Source organism: Parambassis ranga, chromosome 13, assembly GCF_900634625.1.
Source record: "Parambassis ranga chromosome 13, fParRan2.1, whole genome shotgun sequence".
NCBI lineage: Eukaryota > Metazoa > Chordata > Actinopteri > Ambassidae > Parambassis > Parambassis ranga.
Window position 1 is genome coordinate 21846890 of NC_041033.1, and position 23126 is coordinate 21870015.

The following is a 23126-nucleotide window of genomic DNA, read 5'->3' on the forward strand; positions in this document are numbered from 1 at the left end:
CGATCTCTGCTCGTAGAATTTTTGGCAGCGCTGAACTTTAGCGTCTTTGCTCCTGATGAATGCCTCCTTTACAGACTTGTTGGCGTCAACCTTTGGCTGAGACCTTTATGAGGAGGAGGAGAGGAGTCACAGTCAGGGTTACATCTCCTCCTATGACACGTTCACAGATGAATTTATGGGCTCCTCAAGGTGTCAATTTTCAAGCAGGCGCTTCACACATTGTCGCCTTCTCACCTCCACAGAGATCATATCATTAAGGCAGATGAGTCGACCTTGCTGACCCGAAGGTCGTCTCTCCGTCGGCCCGTGGCCGCTCGTCCCTCTCGGCAGATAAAGAGCTAATGACAAAGTGAAGACGAGGCGGCGCCTGCCTCCTAATAGAGGTTGAGACCTTGTGAGGAGGGATGGAGGGCTCTCAGTGTGATAGATGATCTGATGTTTACAACAGGATTCATCAAACACAGCCTGGGAATGAGTTCTGTAACTCAAATCAGACACGTTTATTATCAGCGCTTAATGAAGTGTTAAGTTGGAAAATATATGAGCACATCATATTTACCAGGTGGTAGCATTCAGGTGAAAACCTCATCAGGGAACATTTCAATGCCTCCACACCAGCTGCATCCATTTCTAACTTCACTGTTGGAGCTGCTCTGTCTGTGAAAAACAGCGTGTGTTTGTACATTTTTCATATTTCTTCTTCTTCTAAATGTTCAAATACTTGTATATATTCATTTTTTTTCTCATAAATGGAAATAATAATGGAAACAAAAATCAAAATTTAGTTAATTCCAGTTAATTCTAAAAATATGCTATTTATTTCTTATAAACTTTTTTGTTTTTTTAAACGCTTCATAGATTATTGTTGGACTTTTAGGGCTTCCTTATAGACAGTGCAGAAGAATTAGGCATAGACACTAGATTTCCTTCAATCCGGCTAGAGTGGGATTCGGGCCGTATCTGGATCTATCCTGATCCTTTTTTTCTGAGTGTGAACACCGCGAATCCGGCTATATCCAGCTTGATTTCAATCCACCTCTCAATGGTGGATCTAGCCGGATTGGCTCAAATGTGGCTCAGGTCTGAACGCAAATGCAGCTAGCGAATCCGGCTAGCAATGTGATACTTCCGGTTAGCGACGCCATACTTCCAGTTCACAGGGACAGTGTCCGGGTCGCATACAAAAGCCGTGTGTAAACAACCTTTGAACTACGACAGCTTTGCCCTGAGTTTATTTTCCACAAAGCTACAAAGGAATAAACTGCTTTTTAAACCGAAAAAAAATCACACAGCAACACAGGACAAAAAACAACGCACGAGGTCCTACCGCGGCCTGAATGGACTCTGTATATTATGAAGCGCCACCTAGCGGTTTGGAGGACCGCAAACAAGCCGGATTAAGCCAAATTGAGTGCGGACGCGCCTGTGATAGCCAGATTTGAAAATAGGTTTGAATGTATCCAGCTAAGTCTGTCCAGATACAATCCTACTCTAGCTGGATTAACTTTCTCCAGTGTGAACGGGGCCTTGGAAGAGGCTCCCACAGCTGAAATCACCCTCTGCCAGCTGGCTGTCTGGTTCCGGGCAGGGCCGGCGGGCGGAGTCGCTGTCTGCAGCGGTCAGTTTTTATTGACCTTTTTTCTGTGGCTGTAGTTTTGGACCGTCGTCTCCTAACACCAGCACACAGAAACATCTGTGCCACCTGCTTCTTCTCATCAGCTCTTCTACCTTCTCTTATCATGCGACTCACTGGTGGGAAAATACCACACACATGCTGAAACATGTGTGTATTAATGTTTGTGCTCATTAACCATGACCCGTCTCTGGGGATGATGGCGCACCTAATTATCTGTCATCCATATAAATGAGACCTGATCACTGACCTACATCTCTCCCTCACAAACATTCTTCTTACTTTCCTCTCCATCTGTGGGTCCCGCTCCGTCGCTCTGCGATGAGACGTGATGCTCCATATTCATGCTTGGTTTTGTTTTTGTTTTCGAGCCTGTGGGAGGCTGCTGCCGAGTTTTGAAGATGCTTTCAGGCATTGTTGCCTCTGTGTTTGCTGCAAAATGTTAAAACAGCATCAGAAGTGACAGGCTCTCTCCTCCTGTGTGTGTCTGCAGCCTGCCAGTGAGTAGCAGCTCTATGTGGATCAGGAGTTGAAGAAGGAGCACCTGAGACTGGTGGTGAGTCCCACTTTTTTTTCTCTCTCTCTCTCTCTCTCCTCCTGTTGGGAATTACAGTAATTGGGCCAGACATTGTCATGGAGGGGAGAGACAGGTGCACTGTCAAAAGTCTGCAGCATGCAGGACCAGACCAGCCACAGAGGTCACTGTGGGTGTGGAAGCATTCCCAGGCTCCTGTTTCTGCAATAAGAATCCACACTACTGCAAATTAGAGGCAAATAGCTAACATTACACTAACCCATATAGTGCTGAGCTCAGCTGTCACAGAACTTCCTGTTAGAGTTATTTTGTGCATTGCAGTCACATGATCAGAGATATATTTAACAACCAGGAACAGGCTACACTTGTGTGTGTTTGTGCTGTTGTTGGTCCTTGTGTTGTCTGTGCTGAGCAGCTTCACCAACTTCAACCTTCACCTAAAGGACTCTGATTGGTTCGGGGCAGGTGCGTCATGGGGTGCAGGAACTCGTGGTGTGTTTGTTCCTTTAATTAGTCAGCAACTGTGTTTACGAAGTGACATGAAATCACCTCTTCTTCTTCTTCTTCTGCTGCTGTTCTTTGCTGGTTTCTAGATGCTGAGTCTCATTCAGGCTGCGTCACACACAAATGCAGTCAGAGTCATATATGAAGCTGAAGGTAGCACTTTGTTGTGAGAAGTGGACTTTAATAGGAGTTCCTTAGCATCAGACCTCCTCCTTTCCTGGAGTTCCTGCAGTTAGATCCAGCAGTGGAAAAATACCTGTTGTTGTTTAGACTCATCAGACACAAACAGGTGAAGAAGGTGTGTGTGTGTGTGAGAGAGAGGGGGGAACTGTGTCGTCAGCTGTTTAAATCATTAGTAATCATTAGTGTGCTGCAGGAGGTAATTACATGTTAATGTACGTTTCTCATAATGATGGAGACAAATGTTCAGCGACTCCACACGTACAGACAAATGTCTGTTTGTGATTTTATCATTCAGCCTTCCAAGTTTTCTGACTTTATTTACTAAAGACTGCAATAACGATGCTGCTGATTGATTCAGAAAAAGCCAAGTGCCCCGAGGCGCTCACACACACAGAAGTACATTCTCCTAAACCAGTGACCAAGGGTGTGTTGAGGGCTTGAAGGGATAATGCAGTGCATTCTGGGTAACTGCAACTGTAATGGCTCATTAGTCGTATCCCACGGCAACCCAGCCAAGTGATGAATGGGTGCTGTTGGGAGGTCATTATTGTAGTACATATATATGTGTGTGTCTTTGCAGTAGTCATGTATTTATTGTCTGTGTGTGTGTGAGGGTAAAATAACTGTAAATTTCACACTTTATGGTTGTATATATAGTGGTAATTAATGTTTGAGTTCATCTTGTGAGTGCGTGTGTGTGAATGTGTGTGTTCTGGGTCTTCTCACCCTGAGATTGCTGATGAAGCTCTGACTTTGTGTCAGACACACACACACACACACACACACACACCCTCCCTCCACTTCAGCCATGACACTCCTGTTATATCTGCAATTTCTCTCCATCCTTTTCTTACACTCCAGTCTCGTTCTTCCTCCTTTATGTGGTGTCAGTTTTGAAGCAGGCGCTTCACCCAGAGTCGCCTTCTCACCTCCACAGATATCATATCATTAGGGCAGGTGAGTCGCCCTTGCTGACCTGAAGGTCGTCTCTTTGTCGGTCTGTGACCAGTCGGCCCCTTTCAGGAGATAAAGAGCTATTGACAAAGTGAAGATGAGGCTGCTCCTCTTCCTCTCACTTCTCGTCCGTCTTCTATGTCTACTCTCTGATTGGTCACCTGTTCCACCAGCAGTTTACCAGGATGTACATGGATGCAGATGTGTGTCCTTATGCACCACCCATCGTTGGTGTTCAGAGCTGAGGGAATTGGTTGATTTTCCAGAGACTTGGCTTTTTTTTCCTGGAATCAGTTTTACTTTGTGTCATTTGAGTTTTGTAGGAGAAAAAAGAGTTCAGGGACCATTACGCTGAACTCACAGCTCACAGTGAGACGAATGGGATAAGAGTATTAGGTGAGACTGATGTACCTGTAGCTGCACGAGGCTCAGGAGAGGAGAGGATCTTTTTCATGCAGCGCTTTGCTTCACTTTTACCCTGCTGCGCTGTGAAAGAATGTCAGAGGGGAATGTGCTGGAGTGTTCAGGCTGGTGACCCTGTACGCGGGGTTAAACTGTTCCTCGGAGTCGGTTCAGCAGCTGTATCTGCTTCAGGTTCTCGGTAGTTAGAACGATGCTGCCTGTGTTCACAATAAACACTTTAACTCCAAACTCAGCACGTTTAAATTCTGCTAACATCATTATTGCCGCCTGTCAACACAGGTCTGATTAAGATGGGATTAAACACAGAATCCATCCAGAGGAACTTTTGTTTTAAATTATTCATGTCGCTCCGCGCCTCTGTGTGTGCCTGTACAGGTGTTAATACTCAAAGCAAAGTGTCTCTTCGGGGATGCTGCAGAACGCATTAACAGACTCTGACTGCAGAGCAGCCGTGTTGTTTCGAAGGCCTCCCCTGGATTAAAATGAGGAAGAGTGAAGGTGTTGTAGAGGACGCGTCTGAGCACTTTATCAACTTTAAAGGCTGAACATGTGCAGCACACTTTTCCCCCATTAAACTACACACAGCGTGCGCCTGGCCAGCCATCCCAAGTCTTCTTCTGTTTTATACAAAGAACAAAAGTTTGCCTTTTTTCTAGAAACAGCAGATTACAGAATAATCTGCCTCTGGACACATGTGGACATAGAACCAATCAGAGAAATTAACTATTTAATTTATACTATTTTATTTATTAAATTAATTAATGTGATGAAGGCAGAGCGACAAACGTTCACAGTCAGAAACTATGGACGAAGCTTTTGTGATTGTCACTCAAAGTGGTCCCGCCTGTAATTATGCGTAATTTTAAGTCATAATATCCATCCATCTTCCACCGCTTATCCGGGGCCGGGTCGCGGGGGCAGTAGTCTGGCAGGGACACCCAGGCTTCCCTCTCACCAGACACTTCCTCCAGCTCCTCCCGAGGCGTTCCCAGGCCAGCCGAGAGACATAGTCTCTCCACCGCGTCCTGGGTCTTCCCTGGGGCCTCCTCCCAGTGGGACATGCCTGGAACACCTCCCCAGGGAGGCGTCCAGGAGGCATCCGAACCAGATGCCCGAGCCACCTCAGCTGGCTCCTCTTGATGTGGAGGAGCAGCGGCTCTACTCCGAGCTCCTCTCGGGTGACTGAGCTTCTCACCCTATCTCTAAGGGAGCGCCCAGCCACCCTTCGAAGGAAACTCATTTCGGCCGCCTGTATTCGCGATCTCATTCTTTCGGTCACTACCCAGAGCTCATGACCATAGGTGAGGGTAGGAACGTAGATTGACCGGTAAATCGAGAGCTTCGCCTTCCGGCTCAGCTCCTTATTCACCACAACAGACCGGTACAGCGACCGCATTACTGCGGAAGCTGCACCGATCCGTCTGTCAATCTCTCGCTCCATTTTTCCCTCACTCGTGAACGAGACCCTGAGATGCACAAACTCCTCCACTTGGGGCACCCAGAGAGGACAAACTACCTTTTTCCGGTCGAGAACCATGGCCTCAGACTTGGAGGTGCTGATTCTCATCCCAGCCGCTTCACACTCAGCTGAAAACCGTCCCAGTGCACACTGGAGGTCCCGGCTCGATGAAGCCAACAGGACAAAATCATCTGCAAAAAGCAGAGATGAAATCCTTCATCAGTTTATCGTATCGTATCGTATCGTACCTTAATAAAATTCAGCCCTGTACAGCTGACACTAGAAGGAAACTTACCAACAGAGACCAGAATCCTGTTTTGAACCGGGCTGTAAACATTTTATTATTTAGTTTATTTGTGCTGTAACATGGAGGTCTATGGGGATTGGAGCCAAGTCATCAGATTAAACCCCTCCCACAGATTATTGGTTAGTATTGGTATGATAGTGAAACTTGCTGTGAAGGAGAGGAGGAACTCCTGACCCAGTTTACAGAGAGAACTTTTACAAAGTGAGACTGGTCAGGCTGATAAAAGATGAGATGTATAAATCCTCTGGTTGTATTGTTGCATCGTTCTGTCTCATGAAGACATTTTAGTGTTAGTGTTTCCACTGTAGGCAGAATATTTTCACCCAGTCATGTTCCCTCTGCAGGGGAGTAGCTCCACTCATGCCAACAAAGCTTCATCTCCTCCTCCTCCTCCTCTCTCATTGTGAGAGTCCAATCCACACAGTAGAACCTAATCTGGGACAGTAACAGAGAAAAAGTCGCCTTGTGTTTGTATCCACTGTGGCTCACAGGTCTCCATTGTTACCCGGCTGCAGCAGACTCTCTGTACAGTGACCGTTCAGAGCGGGATTATAAGCAGAACTCAGCTCAGCTGAGCTGGAGGAGGCTTGTACCGCCTGCCTGCCTCCAGTGAGCTCTCTGACAGGATGTCATGTCAGGAATCCACTTATAAAACCTGCTCCCTGATTTAGATGGAATGCACAAATAAGAGAAAGAAAAGAAGCTAAAAACAGAGGAGAACGTGTTGGAGGGAGTCAGCTTCTGCCCCACAGATACACAAACAGACCCACAAACACACACTCAGCTGTAAGTCCCTGAATGAGGAGCTGTCTGGCTGCAGCCTCAAGACTCAAGCTGTCTTTAGACCAGAGTACAAAGGAAAACACTCAGGATGCAGAGCGGGCCCTGCTGCAGTCTTCTCCTCCTCCTCGTGACATGCTCCTTTCACGCCAAGTTTAACCTCAGTTAATACACAGATTTCACATCGGCCTTTAAATTGCAGTCATTCAGCCGATGCTCTTATTCAGAGCCACTCTTTATACGGTAAAAGAAGCCGCACCATAAGCTTCCATTCATGAATCAGACCTGCTGACATGCATGCATGGCGCAGTCAGAGAGGAGGGATCTGAAAAGCAGTGGGTGCAGTTCATCATCAGGCCTTTCTTCTTCTGTGGTTCCACACGTGCAGTGATCTACACAGAAACACACACTGAAGAGAGAACGATTGATTTCAGCAGCACACACTCTTCCTGGCTGCGTCTAATTGGACGAGCTCTTGCTCAGTGTTTAAAAATATTAACAGTAAACAGCACAGTTTATGACTCTGCCTGCATCTTTAATCCATCACGTCCATTTCTAACCTGTTGTTGGCTGAAGTTCTTTGCTTGTTTTGAAGTCGTGCCAGACACTACAGATTCACATGAAGCAACCCAAGTTGTGAATTTTCTGAAAGTGAGTGCAGCACCTCTTATCCTGCATTGAAACGCTGCCAGAATACATCTGGTGGATCTGACTCACAGATTTTAGTACTTTGGCTTCATTTTTATTTTTCATTCAGAAATGTGTTCTGTAGACGTCACTGGACGTCCTTGTGTGGTGGAGATCGATGCCATGACTTTAGTTAATCCTTGTTTATGCAGCAAATCACGTCCACGTAGAAAGGGTGGGTGTTGTAACCATGGTAACCAGGACCCAAAATGTAATCTTTAATCCAAAAATGTGCCTTCATACACCAATGCAGTGTGATCTGAAACAGTGAATGAAAATTTAACAGCAGGAACCGTGTGGTCGGTGTCACATGGGACTCAAACTGTCCTTCGGCTTCTAAACCGAGCACAGCAGAGACACAGACGTGGACCAAAGATCTGAATAAGAAATCCATCTGTTAATAGATATAATCATCATATTTTGCTGCCACACTGAGAAACGTGAAGCATCAATAAAACACGGAGCTGCAGCGTCGCTCAGCTGCTCTCAGTCGGACGTTTCTTCGCTGTGGTTTCAGGTCACACACTCATGCCGTCACAGTTTTGGGGCCACTGATTTTGAAGTCTTGTCTTTTCGGGTCGATGGATTTGAACAGTGTTCCCTTTGCCTCCCTGCGCTGCTCTGCACTGCTGGCTCTCGCTGATTGTCTCCTTGAAAAGAACGAGGCTCGGCAGGCATAAAGAAAATGATTGTTGAGAGACCAATTTGCTCCCTGATTTAGCCTCAATTCATCCTAATGAGAGAGAGAGAGAGTGTGTGTGTGTGTTATCGACTGCCTTTTTTTTTGTGCTTCACTGTGCAGTCTGGATTTATGGCAACAGGAAGCCCCCAAAGAGTCGCATTCATTGGCTTCCACAGAGAACATTTTTCTACGCTCCCATCAGTGTGAAACATCAAATCCACTCATCGGCACAAACAGCTGCTGCAGTCTGCTTCTCTTAAACAGACAGAAGTGAACTCCCCACTCACATTCAGAAACTAAATGAATTTTTTATGACATCTGGCTCCCTTACAAAAACATTAATGGTGAGCAGAGGGAACGATTTTTCTGCTGGCACACCCGAGGCTCATGGGTATTGTAGTATTTTGACCCGCTCACCCAACAGTGACAGTGGTCAAATTTTATTAGTTGTTTAAATATGAGGCTAGTGCCCTCTAGAGGCTGTTTGAATGTAGCCTGAAAAATGAGGCAGTGCAGTTCCTCGAGTGACCACCTGAGGGCTGGCTCCAAAAGTGAGTCAATTCTCACAGACTTCCATAATAACAGTGTCCGAAATTATAATAATGGCACAAAAACAGTCGGGATGTCTGAGGAAAGGCAAATAAACTGTTTTAATAAAATAAAATAGAATAAATAAAACAGATGGAAGCACTGTGGTGTAGTCAGCTGTTCCTGATATCAAAGTTAATAATGAGGAAAAACTACAGAGCTGTTATCAGCATGTAATCAGCTGCTGTGTGAGGAGAGGTTTGATTATATTTTGAATGAGAGTCTGAAGGTGTGTTTGAGTTCATTAAAAATGTAAATTAAACACAAACCTTCATGCTTCAGTGACTTTTATTGAAGCCTAAACAGAAAAACATGGTTTAAATTACAATCCAATTTACAGAATTAAAAAAAAAACACACATGGAAGCTGTTCAGCTCGAAACAAACTGCCTCATTTAGTAAAATTCGATAACAGCCCTGAGCGGTTTCCCCAAAATGCTCCTCCTCCTCCTTTGAGTGCAGCATAATTAACAATAAATGACACTGTTAAACGAATACCTCACACAGTGTGTCAGTTAGCAGGATGAGAGACAAAGATGAATGATGATGATGCAGGTGTCAGCAAACGCCTGACACTGAGAGAAAAGACGTAACAAATCCAATCAAACTAGAGCTCTACAGCGAACCTGTCATCCCGGCTCCAAGCAGTGACCTCACGCTGCTCCAACCAATCAGCAAGAAGTATGACAGTTATGTGTGTGTGTCTTGTTGTGTTTCCTCTTTAATCTGATTGGTTGGAGTAGTGATAGATGATGATCCAATCAATTACAAAGTGCTTCCATCCAGTACCAAAAACTGCAGTTCCCACTGTGGCCTGCAGGGGGCTCCAAAACAGAATCGATCCTCACAGACCTCCATGTTAACTTTACAGTAGAAATAAACATGGTAAACAGTTTTGGCCTCTGTTGATAAAATGATCTGCATGTAGAACAATTTTTATATAACTCACTCATTTTAATTCAAATTTTGTATGATCTCACATCACCAGCTTCCTGCTTCCATGACTACTCACCCACATGGGCTCATTGAGTCGCCAACATGGCGACGGGCCTCCCACAGGGACTCAGAATGGCTCATCCATAGACAGTTTATGCTGCAGATTAATCAGTTAATATAGTTTCGTCAGCTTTTACAAAGATGCTGCTCTGGTTTTTCCCGGCTCTCCGTCTTTGCTTTAATAAATAATTCACAGCGGTGGAAACAGCTCTCCGTGTTCAGGAGTGGCTGTTCTCTCCACTTCCTCACTGACTGGATGAAACGCAGGACAGCGTGGTTGGTTTTTGTTTATTGGTCGCTTAATGGAAGTTTAAGGCTTTCTGCTGGATGACTGAAATAAAAGTTCGTGTTTCAGTGAGTGCTGCAGCGCACGCTCTCCTCATTAACACTGAAATCATGAAAGCTTCTCTGGCTAATGCACTGAGTGTGTGTGTGTGTGTGTGTGTTTGCTGAATGTTGCTAAGCAGCAACTTGTTGTTTCTAAACAATGTTTGTCTTGAACTCACTAAATTTTCATGAGAGAAAGAGAGTTTTAAAGGTTGGGGGGAATTAGACAGACACACACACACACACACACACACACAATCAGCTGAGTGTTTTAAGGGAGATGTAGCACTGCAGCCTCATCACAGATAAGACACACACGCAGGGTGAAAGATAGCAGCAGATAAAGAAATACATTTAATGTGTGTGTGTGTGTGTGTGTGTGTGTGTGTGTGTACACATGTAACAGCCTCCTAAAATCAGGTCATTAATCACACTAACTGGCTGCCTGGTTGTGCTCACGCTGCTCTTCCAGGAACAGTGTGGATAAATACACAATTCATGGAGCTAACATGATCGATGGGACAGACTGTGTGTGTGTGTATTAATAACTGACTCATAATGAATGGGGCCTATAATGTGAAGGTGTGTGCAGCTGACATTTTGTATTTCATTCTGCTTTGATTTATATACAAACACGTTTTTATTTTATGAAATATCTGCCGTCACATATCTCATGTAAACGGAACAGTGAAAAGAACTGAAGAGGTGATGCTTAGACCTGTGTGTCTTGATTTATGTGTGCGTGTGTGTGTTTCGGGGTCCTGCTGGTCCCACAGATGCTTTTCTTTGTATTTTTGCCAGTTATCGGTGACATCACTTCCAAAAAGGATACCACACCCATACCCAAACACACACACACACACACACACACACACTGAACAAAAAGGTATATCTGGAAAAATTCAGTTATTCTAACTTCATGGATTCTTTAGGTGAAAGATGCAACAAAATCTTTGTTATATGAAACATAGATGTTATGATAATTATACTTTGACATTACTAATGTATTGATTCTACCCATTGGCATTCACACTTGGGTTGTTTCTAAGTAGAATCCATTGTGTCATCGTCTGGATCTCAAAATACAAAGATGAATGTCAGTAATTTTGGACACAATTCTCACAAACCGAGATGCACAACACCGTCAGTGAGACACAGCTATCATCAGTAAGCCCTAAAGTTAAATACTGGCTGCTCACTGAGCCCCAGCAGACACAAAGCGATGTCTTTACAGCGTTAAGTGAATAAAACAGAGCAGTAACAGAAATGCTGCTGGTTGTTCTTTAAAGGGTTAATGACCCACTTTAATAAGCTCATGTCACCACAGAAAAGGCTCGATGTTCTATATCCACAAAAACATCCTCCTCTTTATATGTCTGTGTCGTCGTTAAACAGGTTCAGTGTGATTAGAGGTGTGTGACAGACACACACTCTCCTTTTCCCCCTCACTACACGGACTCACTGATTCCTGCTCCAAACTCGGATTTCAAACTGTAGAATCACTTCCTTCACAATCACACCACTGACAGTATATAACTATGGGCCCAGCTTCTGTGGTGTCAGCATCATGTTAGCTCCATGAATTCTGTATTTATACAACCCTGGAAGATGCTGCTTGAAATCTAGGTCGACTGAACCTTTAATCCAGCAGCTAATAGAGAAGAATGGGAGGGTGTCTGCTGTACTGGAAGCATCAGAGAGCCTCCTCTGATGCTTCCCTCCTGTCAAGTCAACAGCAGATGGTGTGAACGTCTCTCTCTCTCTCTCTCACACACACACTCACGCTGGGTGTTGCCTTCCATACACAAAGGCTGAATCATTAGCCATCACTGTGGATGTCCCCTTGAGAAAGACTTTATAATCACTTCCTAAAAATTAGTGTCATCAGAATTTACGGCAGTGAAAGGCTTCCACCAAGCCGCGGCCAGCTGGCTCAGGCTGATGTTACGGAGGAGTCTGCTGACGGCCATCACTCTTTACATCCCCGCTCATCTGTAACGAGATGAGAAAGTGGGGCAGGAGGAGGATGCGGCAGGCGAAACCAGAGGGAATGGATGCTGCTTCCATTACAACCGAAGGTAAACTCCAACAACTCTGAAGCAGTCGGACACAACGCCGCCTCTTCAGCTGTTGGAGTTTAATCACTGAAAGATCAAGCTGCTCCACCAGACACTGTGATCACCGTGAGACCCCCAACACAACCAATAGAGGGGGTCAAGCTACGACCAGATGTTTTTCTACCAGCCCCTTCCAAGACCTGGAAGCATCAATGGTTTTCAGGCTGCTTTGATTCCATCCTGGTTAAGCAGATTTTCCACTAATCACAGAGAGACTAAGTTCAAACGCTGACCTCCACAGGTGGGACAGAATTGGACAAGTTTGCCACCTTGAGAGTCAGCCTGGCTCTCAGACAAATGATGGAGATTGGAAAAAGTCTGTGGCAAACAGAACCTTTATGTTCCCACAGAAACCACAGCATGAAGTCGTCTTAACCTCATCAGTCAGAGTGCTGTCCTGCCCCTGATCTGCAGCCTTTTAATCTAAACCACCTGATGTTTTGGCAGATTGAAGGGATCGAAGTAGTCCTTCTCACTGAAAGATGCTCCACACAAGGAGTAAGCTTCTACTTCTAATTAAATAGCTGTTTAATCTGTCTGAGTTTGAGGTTCGAGCTCTTCTTTCTCCGGCCCTCTAAAGGACAATTTTGAGTTGTGTTCGAGTCGCACAAACTTCACCTTCAGAGTGAGAGAGGCGACAGAAATAGACGTGGAAAAGCAGCAGGGACAGAGAAGCCTCTCTCCTCCTCCTCCTCGTCCTCCTGAGTGGATAACTGCCACAGCTAATACAGTCTGCAGATAAAAAGACGAGTGTGTCAGACTGCTGACTGTAAGGACCCTCTCCGCAGCAGCTGTCACTCACACACTGCTCTTTTAGGCTTTGCCAAAGGCTTCGCAGCTTTCGGCTTGTAGCCCTGCTTTAACCCTGCAGAGCCTCAACAGCATCTGTTCTTCACTCAGCACTGACACAAGTTCAGACAATGTGCTGAGAGTAACACGGAAACAAACGTGCTGCAGCGGATGATTTAAAGCTCAAACACAACATTTAAAGGTAGAGTAGGAGGTTCTGAAAACTCAGTGAGAGAGAGATTTGGAAAGTAAACACACGCCCCTTTCTCTCGGAGCTCACCCCGAAGCCACGCCTCCCAATCACATGGACGCGCATCACCTGAAGACGAGCTGCGGTCTGTGACTTCGGCCATCATGCACGTACCTCTCTGGTGCGCGCAGAGCAGGAAGAGAGTGACAACCAGCCAATACTCTGCACAGGGTCCACCCGGAGGATTGGCTGATGTTTTTAGTGTTTTATAGCTTCCACAGATGATTCATATTCTTTGTTTTAATGTGAAACTGCCGAACTAATCGGTTGCTATCGGATTGTAAAGAGAAGTTACACTAATTTAACAAAAAGTGCATCAGAATGAAATCTCCCACCCGACCTTTAAGGAGACAAGTTCCTCAAAAGAAAAGAAGCACTTCAAGTGTGATCATCACCGTCCCTCACGACATCACCAGGGAGGAGGACCTGCTACACCAAACACTGGAAATCTGTTGAGGATGTCAACAAAATGAGGGAAAGACTGGTCCACAGCAGCATCCAATGAATGAATGAACGGGGAATGGGCTCAAGTTCAATAGGATCAATAATCTGAGCAGCTTGTTAGCATGTCCAGCTGGACCTCATTCAAACCTCCACTGCAGCATCCACCAAATCCCTGACGGCCACAGAGAGCCAGCCTTATCTCTGACCTGCCCTCATGTGGGCGGTGACACACACACACACACACACACAGATAATTAACCCCTCTGGTATCAGAAGAGCGTGATGAGACGCCGCCGGCATGTTTGAATGTCACCTGAACTTTTGTCTTTGTGTAGAAACCAGCACAGTTTACAGAACCACAGCTTCCTCCGATTCATGAAGGTTAATTAAGTACTGACACACACACACACACACACACACTGCAGTGCAGTCCTTGTAGAATTAAACCAACAGAGCAGCGTCTCCTTCCAAGAATTTTAAAACAAGGGATTCCACCATTCATTTAACATCCTCAGGAGGCGCACTGCTGTGATTTCACTGTGTGAACGAGCGGCAGTATTTCAGCCAGTAAAGGATCCTACAGTATCACAAAGACTGTAATACACTTCACTTATATTATAATATGTTAGTGATTTAAGTAAGTAAATGCTTATCGATGCATGATAAATCAGAAGGAATTCAAAAAAGTAAAATCTGGAGGAAGCCTTTCATGCTGTAGTTGTGTGTACTTTGTTCTCAGATCACAGAGGGTTCACATGAAGGTGCCAAAGTGCGACCAGAGCAGAACGTTCTGAGGTGTGTGAGTGCAGTGGTGTGAGTTCCACTGGAGATAACAGGCACAGGGAGAACCAGCCTGCCGGAGGACGACGGTGTGTGACTGGCCTGGGTTTAGCCTCTTTTAGGTTGTACAGGGTGACTGCAGCCTGTAGACCAAACTCAGGGCTGATGACCGGTGTAATCATCATCAAACAGCTCCGAGGCTGCTAGGTCTAGGAGATTCTTCACATTTAAAACAAGAGAAAAATATGATATATCTGTATATAATATGTCTCCAGTGCTAATCTGAAACATAGAAAATAATTTAAAGAAGGTGTGTTCAAACCTTTGACTGAAACATTTCTGTTGTCTTAAACGGTCTCACCTCCTCTCCGGCTCCTCAGTGGAGCCTCCTCATGTGGTGGAGGTAAATATTCTCCTGCAGTCTGAGCGCTTGATGTTGTGTGAAACCTGTAATAATATCCTCAGCCTGCCCCGTTGGTTTCAACACAAATGACTTATTGATATTAGACATTGATTTGTCATTTAGCGTGTGATTTGCTCAGCGGAGAGTGAAGCTATGCTGAGAGAGGGAGGGAGGAGGGAGGACCGTGACCGAGCGGCTCTGAAACTTCAAAGGTGTGTGAATCAGTGTGAGAGGAGTCACCACAGAGTATCTGAGCTTCAGCTCAGGTGAAAACTGACTGGACAGATGTGATCAATACTTTGTTTATAGGTGCTGCTGCTTGTGTTTCATGCCTGACTGCTGTAAAATGGCAATGACCTACACTCGGCACAGTTCCTGAATGCACCATGAAGACATTATTAACAACGTGGAACAGGAGGCCTGACACTTGGTGCACTCGGAGCCGCAGTCGTCTCCCTGCAGCAGAAAACGGTTAAACCAGCGTGAAGTGTTCTGATGACGGACGCAGCAGCCGGATCCCTCCGTCGATTCTAAAGGATAATTACTGAGTCTGTGTCAGAGCAGCTACACACTAGCTTCAAAAGGAACCAGTGCAGAGAGAAAACACGTCAGTCTCACAGAAGTGCAGATATTTTTATTGTTTTTTTTGCGGCCTGTGATCATTAGTTTGTTGCTATATTCAGTCAAACAAGAGAACATACAATTGTCTCTTTGTAGAGCACACTGCTTGGTTTTCTCAATATTTTGGTTAATCTAGTCTGTAGAGCCTCGAATTGTTTTTGCACCCGGCTGTAAACAGGTTTATCCCTGCCTTAAACTCACTTTGGAACCAGCAAACATTGAGTTTGAGAAACTGCTGAGTTTCTGTGGGTCTAAATTCCTGCTTGTAATCCTTCACTATACGCTTGCATTCTGCTGTTTGTTGCTGGTCTGTCTTACCGACCTGCACCTGGATTGTAGGGAAACATTTTGCTTAACATGTGGCATGTAAATATGTTTTATTTACTCACTGAAGCTGCATTAGGTGTACTCCAGGGTTTGTTTAGTGTCCTCCTCTCCACCATTGCTTCAAAAAGCATAAGTGTGCAGGTGGTTTGACCTGTCTTGACCTCCGTTGACCCAGCCTGGATTCTAGGATCCATCCTGTGTATACTGAGCCACTGTAGAACTCCAGGCAGATGTTATATAATAAGAAAACCATCCATGGTGTCACAGCTTCATGTGTGTAGATGTGCAGAGCATTCTGCAGGTTGTTTGGTGTTACTGGTGTTTTTTTTTCTGAGTCTAATGCACCACAGTGCATGAGTGCATCATCAGGTTCAGCTGTGATTCACTCTGTGATTCACTGCATCTGATCTGAGCAGCTGCTGCTGTGTTTACTTGGTAAAATTGATCAAGTCCATACGGTGTGTGTGGAAGCTCCTCTGACACACTGCGACGTTCTGCCCCTGTAATACATTCAGCCCGGCTGCACGCACACACACTCAGGGCCACACTACATATTACAGGAATAAGCTAAAAACAAACATGTTTTCCTGGAGTTAAACAGCACGGACCTGTCAGCATCAGCAATCACTGTGAACGATGGTTTAAATGGGCCTTTGATGAGAGGAGGATTCAGTCAGAGGCTAATGAAGGCACTTGCTGTAACCTGCACGATGGGAGACGAGGGACCAGATACACACAGAGTGTGTGTGTGTGTGTGTACACTGATAAAACACAACCTGCAGCCATGTTTAGAGGGTTGTTTGTTGTTTGTTGTTTTCATGTAGGATCAGCTGTTTTGCGTTGTCCAATCAGAACCAGCGTGCCATCCTGTGACTGCTGCACGCCGTGCAAACTGCTGACAGAGCTCACCGAGTGCTTCGGGAAATAAATGTTGCTGTTCAGTTTTTGAGGTTGAACTGCCCTTTAGAGAGTTTCAAGCAGCAGAAGGTGTGTGTGTGTGTGCCCGTGGTCTCGGGCCGCCCTGGCCTCTCTCTCTGCTGGTGATGAATGAGGCCTCTCTCACCTTAACACACCCCTGGTGATCGATTGCTCACCAAATCTCTCTCGCTCTCCTGGTCGCCATGGCAACTCAGGCTGCACACTCTTAATGACGACCCTGTACGGGGTGTAGGATCCCGGCCTACGTCCTCTCCCCTTGTCCTCATCATCATTACTTTTTCATTAGCCCTCCAACTTGTCATCCTCCTTCCTCCACTTTGATCGTTTCGCATCAGAGTTTCACTGCAGCATCGAAGTGGTTTGACTGTCAAAGCAGAAGTTATAGTCGGCGACAGACGGGTTAATGTTTACATTTTACAAAGTAAATGATGAATCCCTGCTCTCATTCCTTACTTCTTTATGGACTCCTCCTTTTCTCACCTCATGGCCTTTTTATGTCTAATCCATCTCGCTGCCGCTCCTCATCTGCGCCTCCCATCACTCCTTTTTATCCACCTCCTTTTTAACTAGCACAGCTCTGCCTTTAAATCACCGCACACCCTCTGTTCCCGCATACAGCTCCTTTCTCCACAGTTTTGTGGACATATAAAGTCTTCTTTTGAATCATCAGACGTCTTCTCTGACGCAGCGATTACATTAATAACCACTTTAGTTTGTATTTTTACAGCCCGTCCTCCTGTAGTATTATACGGTGTGTGGCAATGTGTTCTATGGATCAGCGCTCGTCACCACGGGAACCAAAAATGGCAGCGAGAGATGGAGAATATCTGACCAAGAAACCAAACCAAGCAGACTGCAGCGAACCCCTCTGCAGTAACAGAGTGAAGTTGTGTGAGCTCACACACTCCACATAATCACTCAGACCTTCTGCTCTTCTCCCACCAAAAAAAAGGAAATGTTTCCTGCTTTAACAGATAGTCAGGTAGTGTCAAACAGCCCGGGGTCATCACAGCAGTAAGCTGATTTTTAGCCCCGTCGTCTGTAACGTGAGTCGTGGGTTAGAGAAGCTCCTCTTCCTCAGGTGGAGTTCGACCAGAAAACGTCGATTTCTGTGTCAAGTACACAGATAATCGACCTTCACTTTGATTCTTACATGACTGACTGCATGAGTGTATACACTATGTGACCAAAAGTAAGTGGACACCATGTGCTGGTCTGTTTTCAGTTGTAAAGGTGTTAATGTAGGTGGTAAATGTTCCATTCATTGATTCATTGTTGTCACTTAATGAGGATTTACATGATAACTTCATGTGTTTGTTTGTTAAAAAAAAAAAACCCCTGACCGAGCGTCCATATGTGGCGAGTGTGATGAGAGAATGTGTTTTCTTTCAGTCACAAAGCAAACCTAACAACAACACAACACAATGGCTTCTGACATTTTCTGAGCCTCCGATGGGCTGTTATCAGGCACAGACAGCTGGGGAGAGACCCTGAGGTCAGACTCAGACTCAGAGTAAGTGGAGAGATTGTTATCTCCCAGTGGAGCGACGTTCCAGGAGCTGTCTGCCTGTTCAAACATCACTGACTGAACAAAGAGGTTTGAGGCGGTGGTTAGAAGTTCCACCTTTAAGGTGGAGGATATGAAGAACAGAATCATCACAGAGGGGGGACAAAGTCTTCACTCCCACCCCCACAGCCAGGTCATCAGAACAAAATATGAATGAGTTAAAGCCACGAGGTCATGACTTGGTGTGTTGAAGATAGTTGTTATAAACCTCACAGCTGTGCAGCAAGGCTGTGAGAGTTTAAGATGCACAACTCTTCTGAAGTCGGGCTGAATTTCAGACTCAACACGCGTCGCTTGCTGTGAAATCTACAGGAGGCGGCGAGGAACGGTTCCCTCTTCCTGATCAGCCTGCTTATTGACCTGGAGGTCTAAGCAGGGCACAGCTCCATGTGCCGTGCCCTCTGCAGCATGTGAACAGTGTGTGTGTGTGTGTGTGTGTGTGTTTATCGTGCCATCAGAGCCGGTCAGCATCCGTCTGTGTTTGACTTTGTTTGAATATGAGCTGGGATCATCTCATCTGATGTTTCCTTTTTTCTCTTTTTGAGGACAAACAGACCTTTGACAGTGTTACCCAACATGCTTTGACTCCTGTTGTGTGTGTGTTGGCAGTGTGTGTGAGTTGTTCTGGGTTCAGGCCACAGCGGATACACAGGAGGGAGAGCAAACACAAACACCACACAAGCCGCACAGGAAATCAACACAGTGATGTTTGTCATGTCAAAACAGCGGCCAGGTTTATCAAAGTGACACTCGGAAAGGCTGCCATCAGTTTATTATGTAAATTGGATTTGGCGTCGGGACGTCGCCGCTTCGTTACAGCTGCTGGTTTCGTTCTTCGGGATCCCGGCAGCAGAGGAATCATCTGAAAAACATAAAAGTGATGTTTCTTCTGGATGAAGTGGATGATAAAGTGAGATTAGCCGCAGTGTGTAACATTTGAAAACAGACGGTGTGAGCAGGTGCTCTCCTCCTCAGGAGGAAGAGGAGGAGGAAGAGGAGGAAGATGAAGGGCTGATGCACATACTGTAACTCTGTTCTGTCCATCTGTCCATCCTTTGGTTTCACACTGAGGTTTAAATCTCACCAGTTGGCAGACATGCTCACACACACACACACACACACAAAATAGGAGCTTACCTCACACCTTTCAGCCTTGATCTGTGTGTGTGTGTGTCTGTGTGTGTGTCTGTGTGTGTGTGTGTTCTGACTGAGTGACATTTGGAGAATATTCACGTTTGCATGAGTCAAACAAACAAACATGAACCTTGTGATGTCTGGAGGACGTCATGGCGGCCGCTGCTTCTTTCTACCTTTTCTGCCAGTTCCTCCTTTGCTCTCTTCTTCTTCTCTGCTTCCTTTAAATGTCACCGCCGCTCTGCTGTCTTTGTGCATGTTGGTTTTTTTCTCCGTTCTTCTTATTTTATCCAAATGCACTAAATTCCTTTTAACGTTCTTTATTCCTTTTCTGTCTCCTCTGTGACTCACACCGTGAATAAAGCTCACCAGGGTCCATGATCACGTCATCTGCTCTGACTCACACGTTTCACCTGTTTCTTCTTTGTCTGAGTTTTCTGAGTTTACCTTGTTGGAGCTGCATCATCTCATCAATGGAGCCCAAAGAAATGGATTTAAACAGTAGATGGACGTCCTTGTGTGTGTAAATTCTTCTAGTTCACTGGACTTCTGGTGGGTTGTACAGTCCTGTTTCTGCATCAGCAGCACTCGCTCTGGCACAGACAGCTGCTTGTTGTATTTGTACATCAAAAGAAGGTTGATGGACCAAATGCAGACAACAAAAAGTACTCAACAAAACGTCAGTGAGGCACAACGAATAAAACAAAACCAGGGAAACTGACTCACTGCTTAGATTAGACAGAAGCCAAAATGTTTTCTCACACTCGAACCTGAAGGGGGCACAGAAACGACTGTACTTTACCTGATTCCTGCAGAGCTCTGCCTGTCTGACTTATTGTTTTTATTTCATTGGAAAATGGGCGTATGGGGCTTTAAAGGTTTCTCTCTCTCATGCCTCAGAGTGTTATTAAAAAGGTGTCAAACTGCATCAGGACACGGTCCAGTTGTGTAGAACACTTCCTGCTCAGGTGGACTCTTGATGAGTCTGTGTTATGTCTTTTTTGTTTGTCCTGACTTTCTGACATCGGATTTCCTAAAACACAAACACTGAAGAGGGAAGCTGCTCTGCTCTGTGTCACCTCCTGTTCAGATGTCTAACTCTCTCTCTCTCTCTCTCTTGTAGGTGACCTAGTCGCACCACCCTCTGCTCTTTCCAGCGCCTCCCTCTTCCTCAGCCTGACCCCACCATCCTCTGCCTCGTCCTGCGTCCTGTGGGATCCAAACACCGCCATGTCTCTCTTTACCTCCCCCGCCGCCTTCCTCCTCCTCTTCCTCTTCTTCCTCCACCCACTGCCTCCATGCCAGCCAGAGTCTGAGCGCGGCGAGCCTGACGTCGACCCCGTCCCACAAACGGCCTTTCCCTCCATGTTCCCCTCCTCCTCCTCCTTCCAGCCCTCCGTGTCTTACAGTAACAGCTCCCTGCCCGGCGGTAAAGATAAGTGTGACGAGGTGACGCAGTGCAGGCCCGGCATCCTGCTGCCCGTCTGGAAGCCCGACCATCCCGGGGTCGGATACCAGGTGGCCAGAGCTGTGATCTACTTTGTGTCACTCATGTACATGTTCCTGGGAGTGTCCATCATCGCAGACCGCTTCATGGCGTCCATAGAGGTCATCACCTCACAGGTATCCCTTTACTTCCTGTTCTGAGCAGTCAAGCTGTCTGTTGATAGAATATAAATGTCCTCATCAGCTTGCTGGCAATTCATTATTCTTTAAAAGCTCAGGTCCTTTCCCAACATTTCCCTGTATAGTTCCATGTATCAAACCCTCTGGAGCGTTAATGTCTGTCCAGGTGTCTGACCTCCATGAAGAGTTCCACCAGGCGTGTTTGCAATGCTTTGCAGCCTCGACACCTGCTGTCGATCGCTGCCAATTTAGTCAATACGTGTGGTTCAATCAGACGCATTGCGGCACATTTCAGAAGCATCACAGAGGCCATCGTTTACTCTCCTCCACGCAAGCTACACACAGGTCTGTCTTGGTGCTCGGTTGCCACGACAATCTGCAGCACACGGATCAAGTAGGCAGGAAGTCAGACACTAAAACAGCAGAGAGAATCTGCTTGATTTTCAAAATAAAATACCACGATTAGACGAGGATACAAGGAGAAAAGGACAGCGAGGAGCAGTCCTCCTCTTCCTCCCAGAGGTTCTTCATGTTCTAAGCTGAGGGGGCACAGTCTAAACAGGAGAGTTCTGTAATAACCTGTTGCAAACATGTGTATTTTTGGTCATTAGAAAGGATCCACCATGTCTTGCTCCGATGTCTTTATGTGACCTTCAACACGACTCAAAGTTTAACTCAAAGTTCTGGCTCAGCTGACGCTCCTTTTGTACAAGGATGATTCACATCTTACTGCTGAACAAACAGCCAACAATAGACCTCAGCGCGATTCACTGAAGGTTAATAATCAGGTCTGGTAATCAAATCCAGATTTTCATTGATGGGATGACATCCACTTGTCCTGTGAAGTAAATGACACAGACAGAAATAGAGCTGTTCTATTTGCCTGGGTCAGTGTGATGTTTTTGCAGCTCTGAGTATGTGTTATACCCGCTGGGACGTGGTTCAGGTGCTGAGGTTATACAATCACAGATAAAGAGAGGAAGAGGAGGAGGAGGAGGAGGAGGAGTCCTCTGAGGTTTGAATGAGTTCAGTGAGACAGAGGAGGACGAGGAGACATGAAGGTCAGACACATAGGGGACAACATAATGAACTTCAGCATGATGCCATTTTATTTTTTATTCATTTATCTTACATGATAGCACATCATTCCTTGTGGACAGGTGGTAACACAACATTCAGCAGAAGGATTTAGGAGTTCTGTGCACAAAGTCATGTTTGAGTTCTCTCTACTCGTGGAGGAGCAGGCGCTCACAGAACATGTGACCGGAGGAAAGAAATCCCCCAAAAAACAGTTGAGCAGTCTGAGGTCTGATTGTTCGAAGGTGCTGAAACACTGCAATGTTTATATTACTGTTAGTATGTGATGCTGTGAGACTGCCCTGTGCAGCTCTGCAGAGTTATCCCAGTGGCAGCTGGTTTATATTTTTATATTTAGTCCAGGTGAATTATTGTTAGTGGAGCCTCTCTTCACCTCACACACACACACACAGGGAAGGACAGCATAATAATAGACAGGGCAGCAGAAGGCAGAGGAAGCAAAGATGAAAGGGTTAATGGAGGAAAGAGGCTGTTCAGCCATCCTGTTCAAGGTCAGTGTAAATACACGTCTGTATATCCCACAATCCATCACTGTGGCTGTGGCCTGCATGTGTGTGTGTGTGTTCCTTATTCCACTTCCTGTGTTCTCTCATATTCATAGAGAACACACACAGTAGTGAGTCTCAGACCACCTCTTCATTACAGCGTCCTTGATGAAGACACTTATTCTCGACACATTCTTGTCTAATGTGATATTAAAAGTGTGTTAATGTGGAAGTTAAGCTGTTTATAGATGCTGCTTCTTTCTCCTCATCAAAGGCTCAGAGGTCTGACAGTAATTCATTAAAATTAATTAATGAAACAAAGGTTTGAATAGATGGTGTACGTTTATCTAGAGCCAACAGAGAAGGTTCCTGCATTTCAAACACAGTAAATGCTACTGAAAGGAGCAGTGAAGGAGGCTCTGTCTGCTTTGTTTCCTATATTTTCACTGTATGAGTTTACTTAAAGATTGTGGCTTATGTTACCGTGGT

At 45.6% G+C, this 23126-nt stretch overlaps 1 protein-coding gene across 2 annotated transcripts in view; it reads left to right on the plus strand.

Annotated features, from left to right (window-relative positions):
* The window catches only part of slc8a2b (solute carrier family 8 member 2b), a 94761-nt gene that overhangs the window by 52860 nt on the left and 18775 nt on the right, over window positions 1-23126 (plus strand). Inside the window, exons 3-4 of one of the 2 annotated variants that reach the window (XM_028418933.1) lie at window positions 2127-2189; window positions 20552-21051. In XM_028418933.1, coding sequence (XP_028274734.1) covers window positions 20659-21051 — 393 coding nt within the window. In that variant the 5' untranslated portion in view covers window positions 2127-2189; window positions 20552-20658. Of the gene's footprint in view, window positions 1-2126; window positions 2190-19180; window positions 19205-20551; window positions 21052-23126 lie in introns of those variants that run through there. The other variant, XM_028418934.1, reaches the window with a different exon arrangement.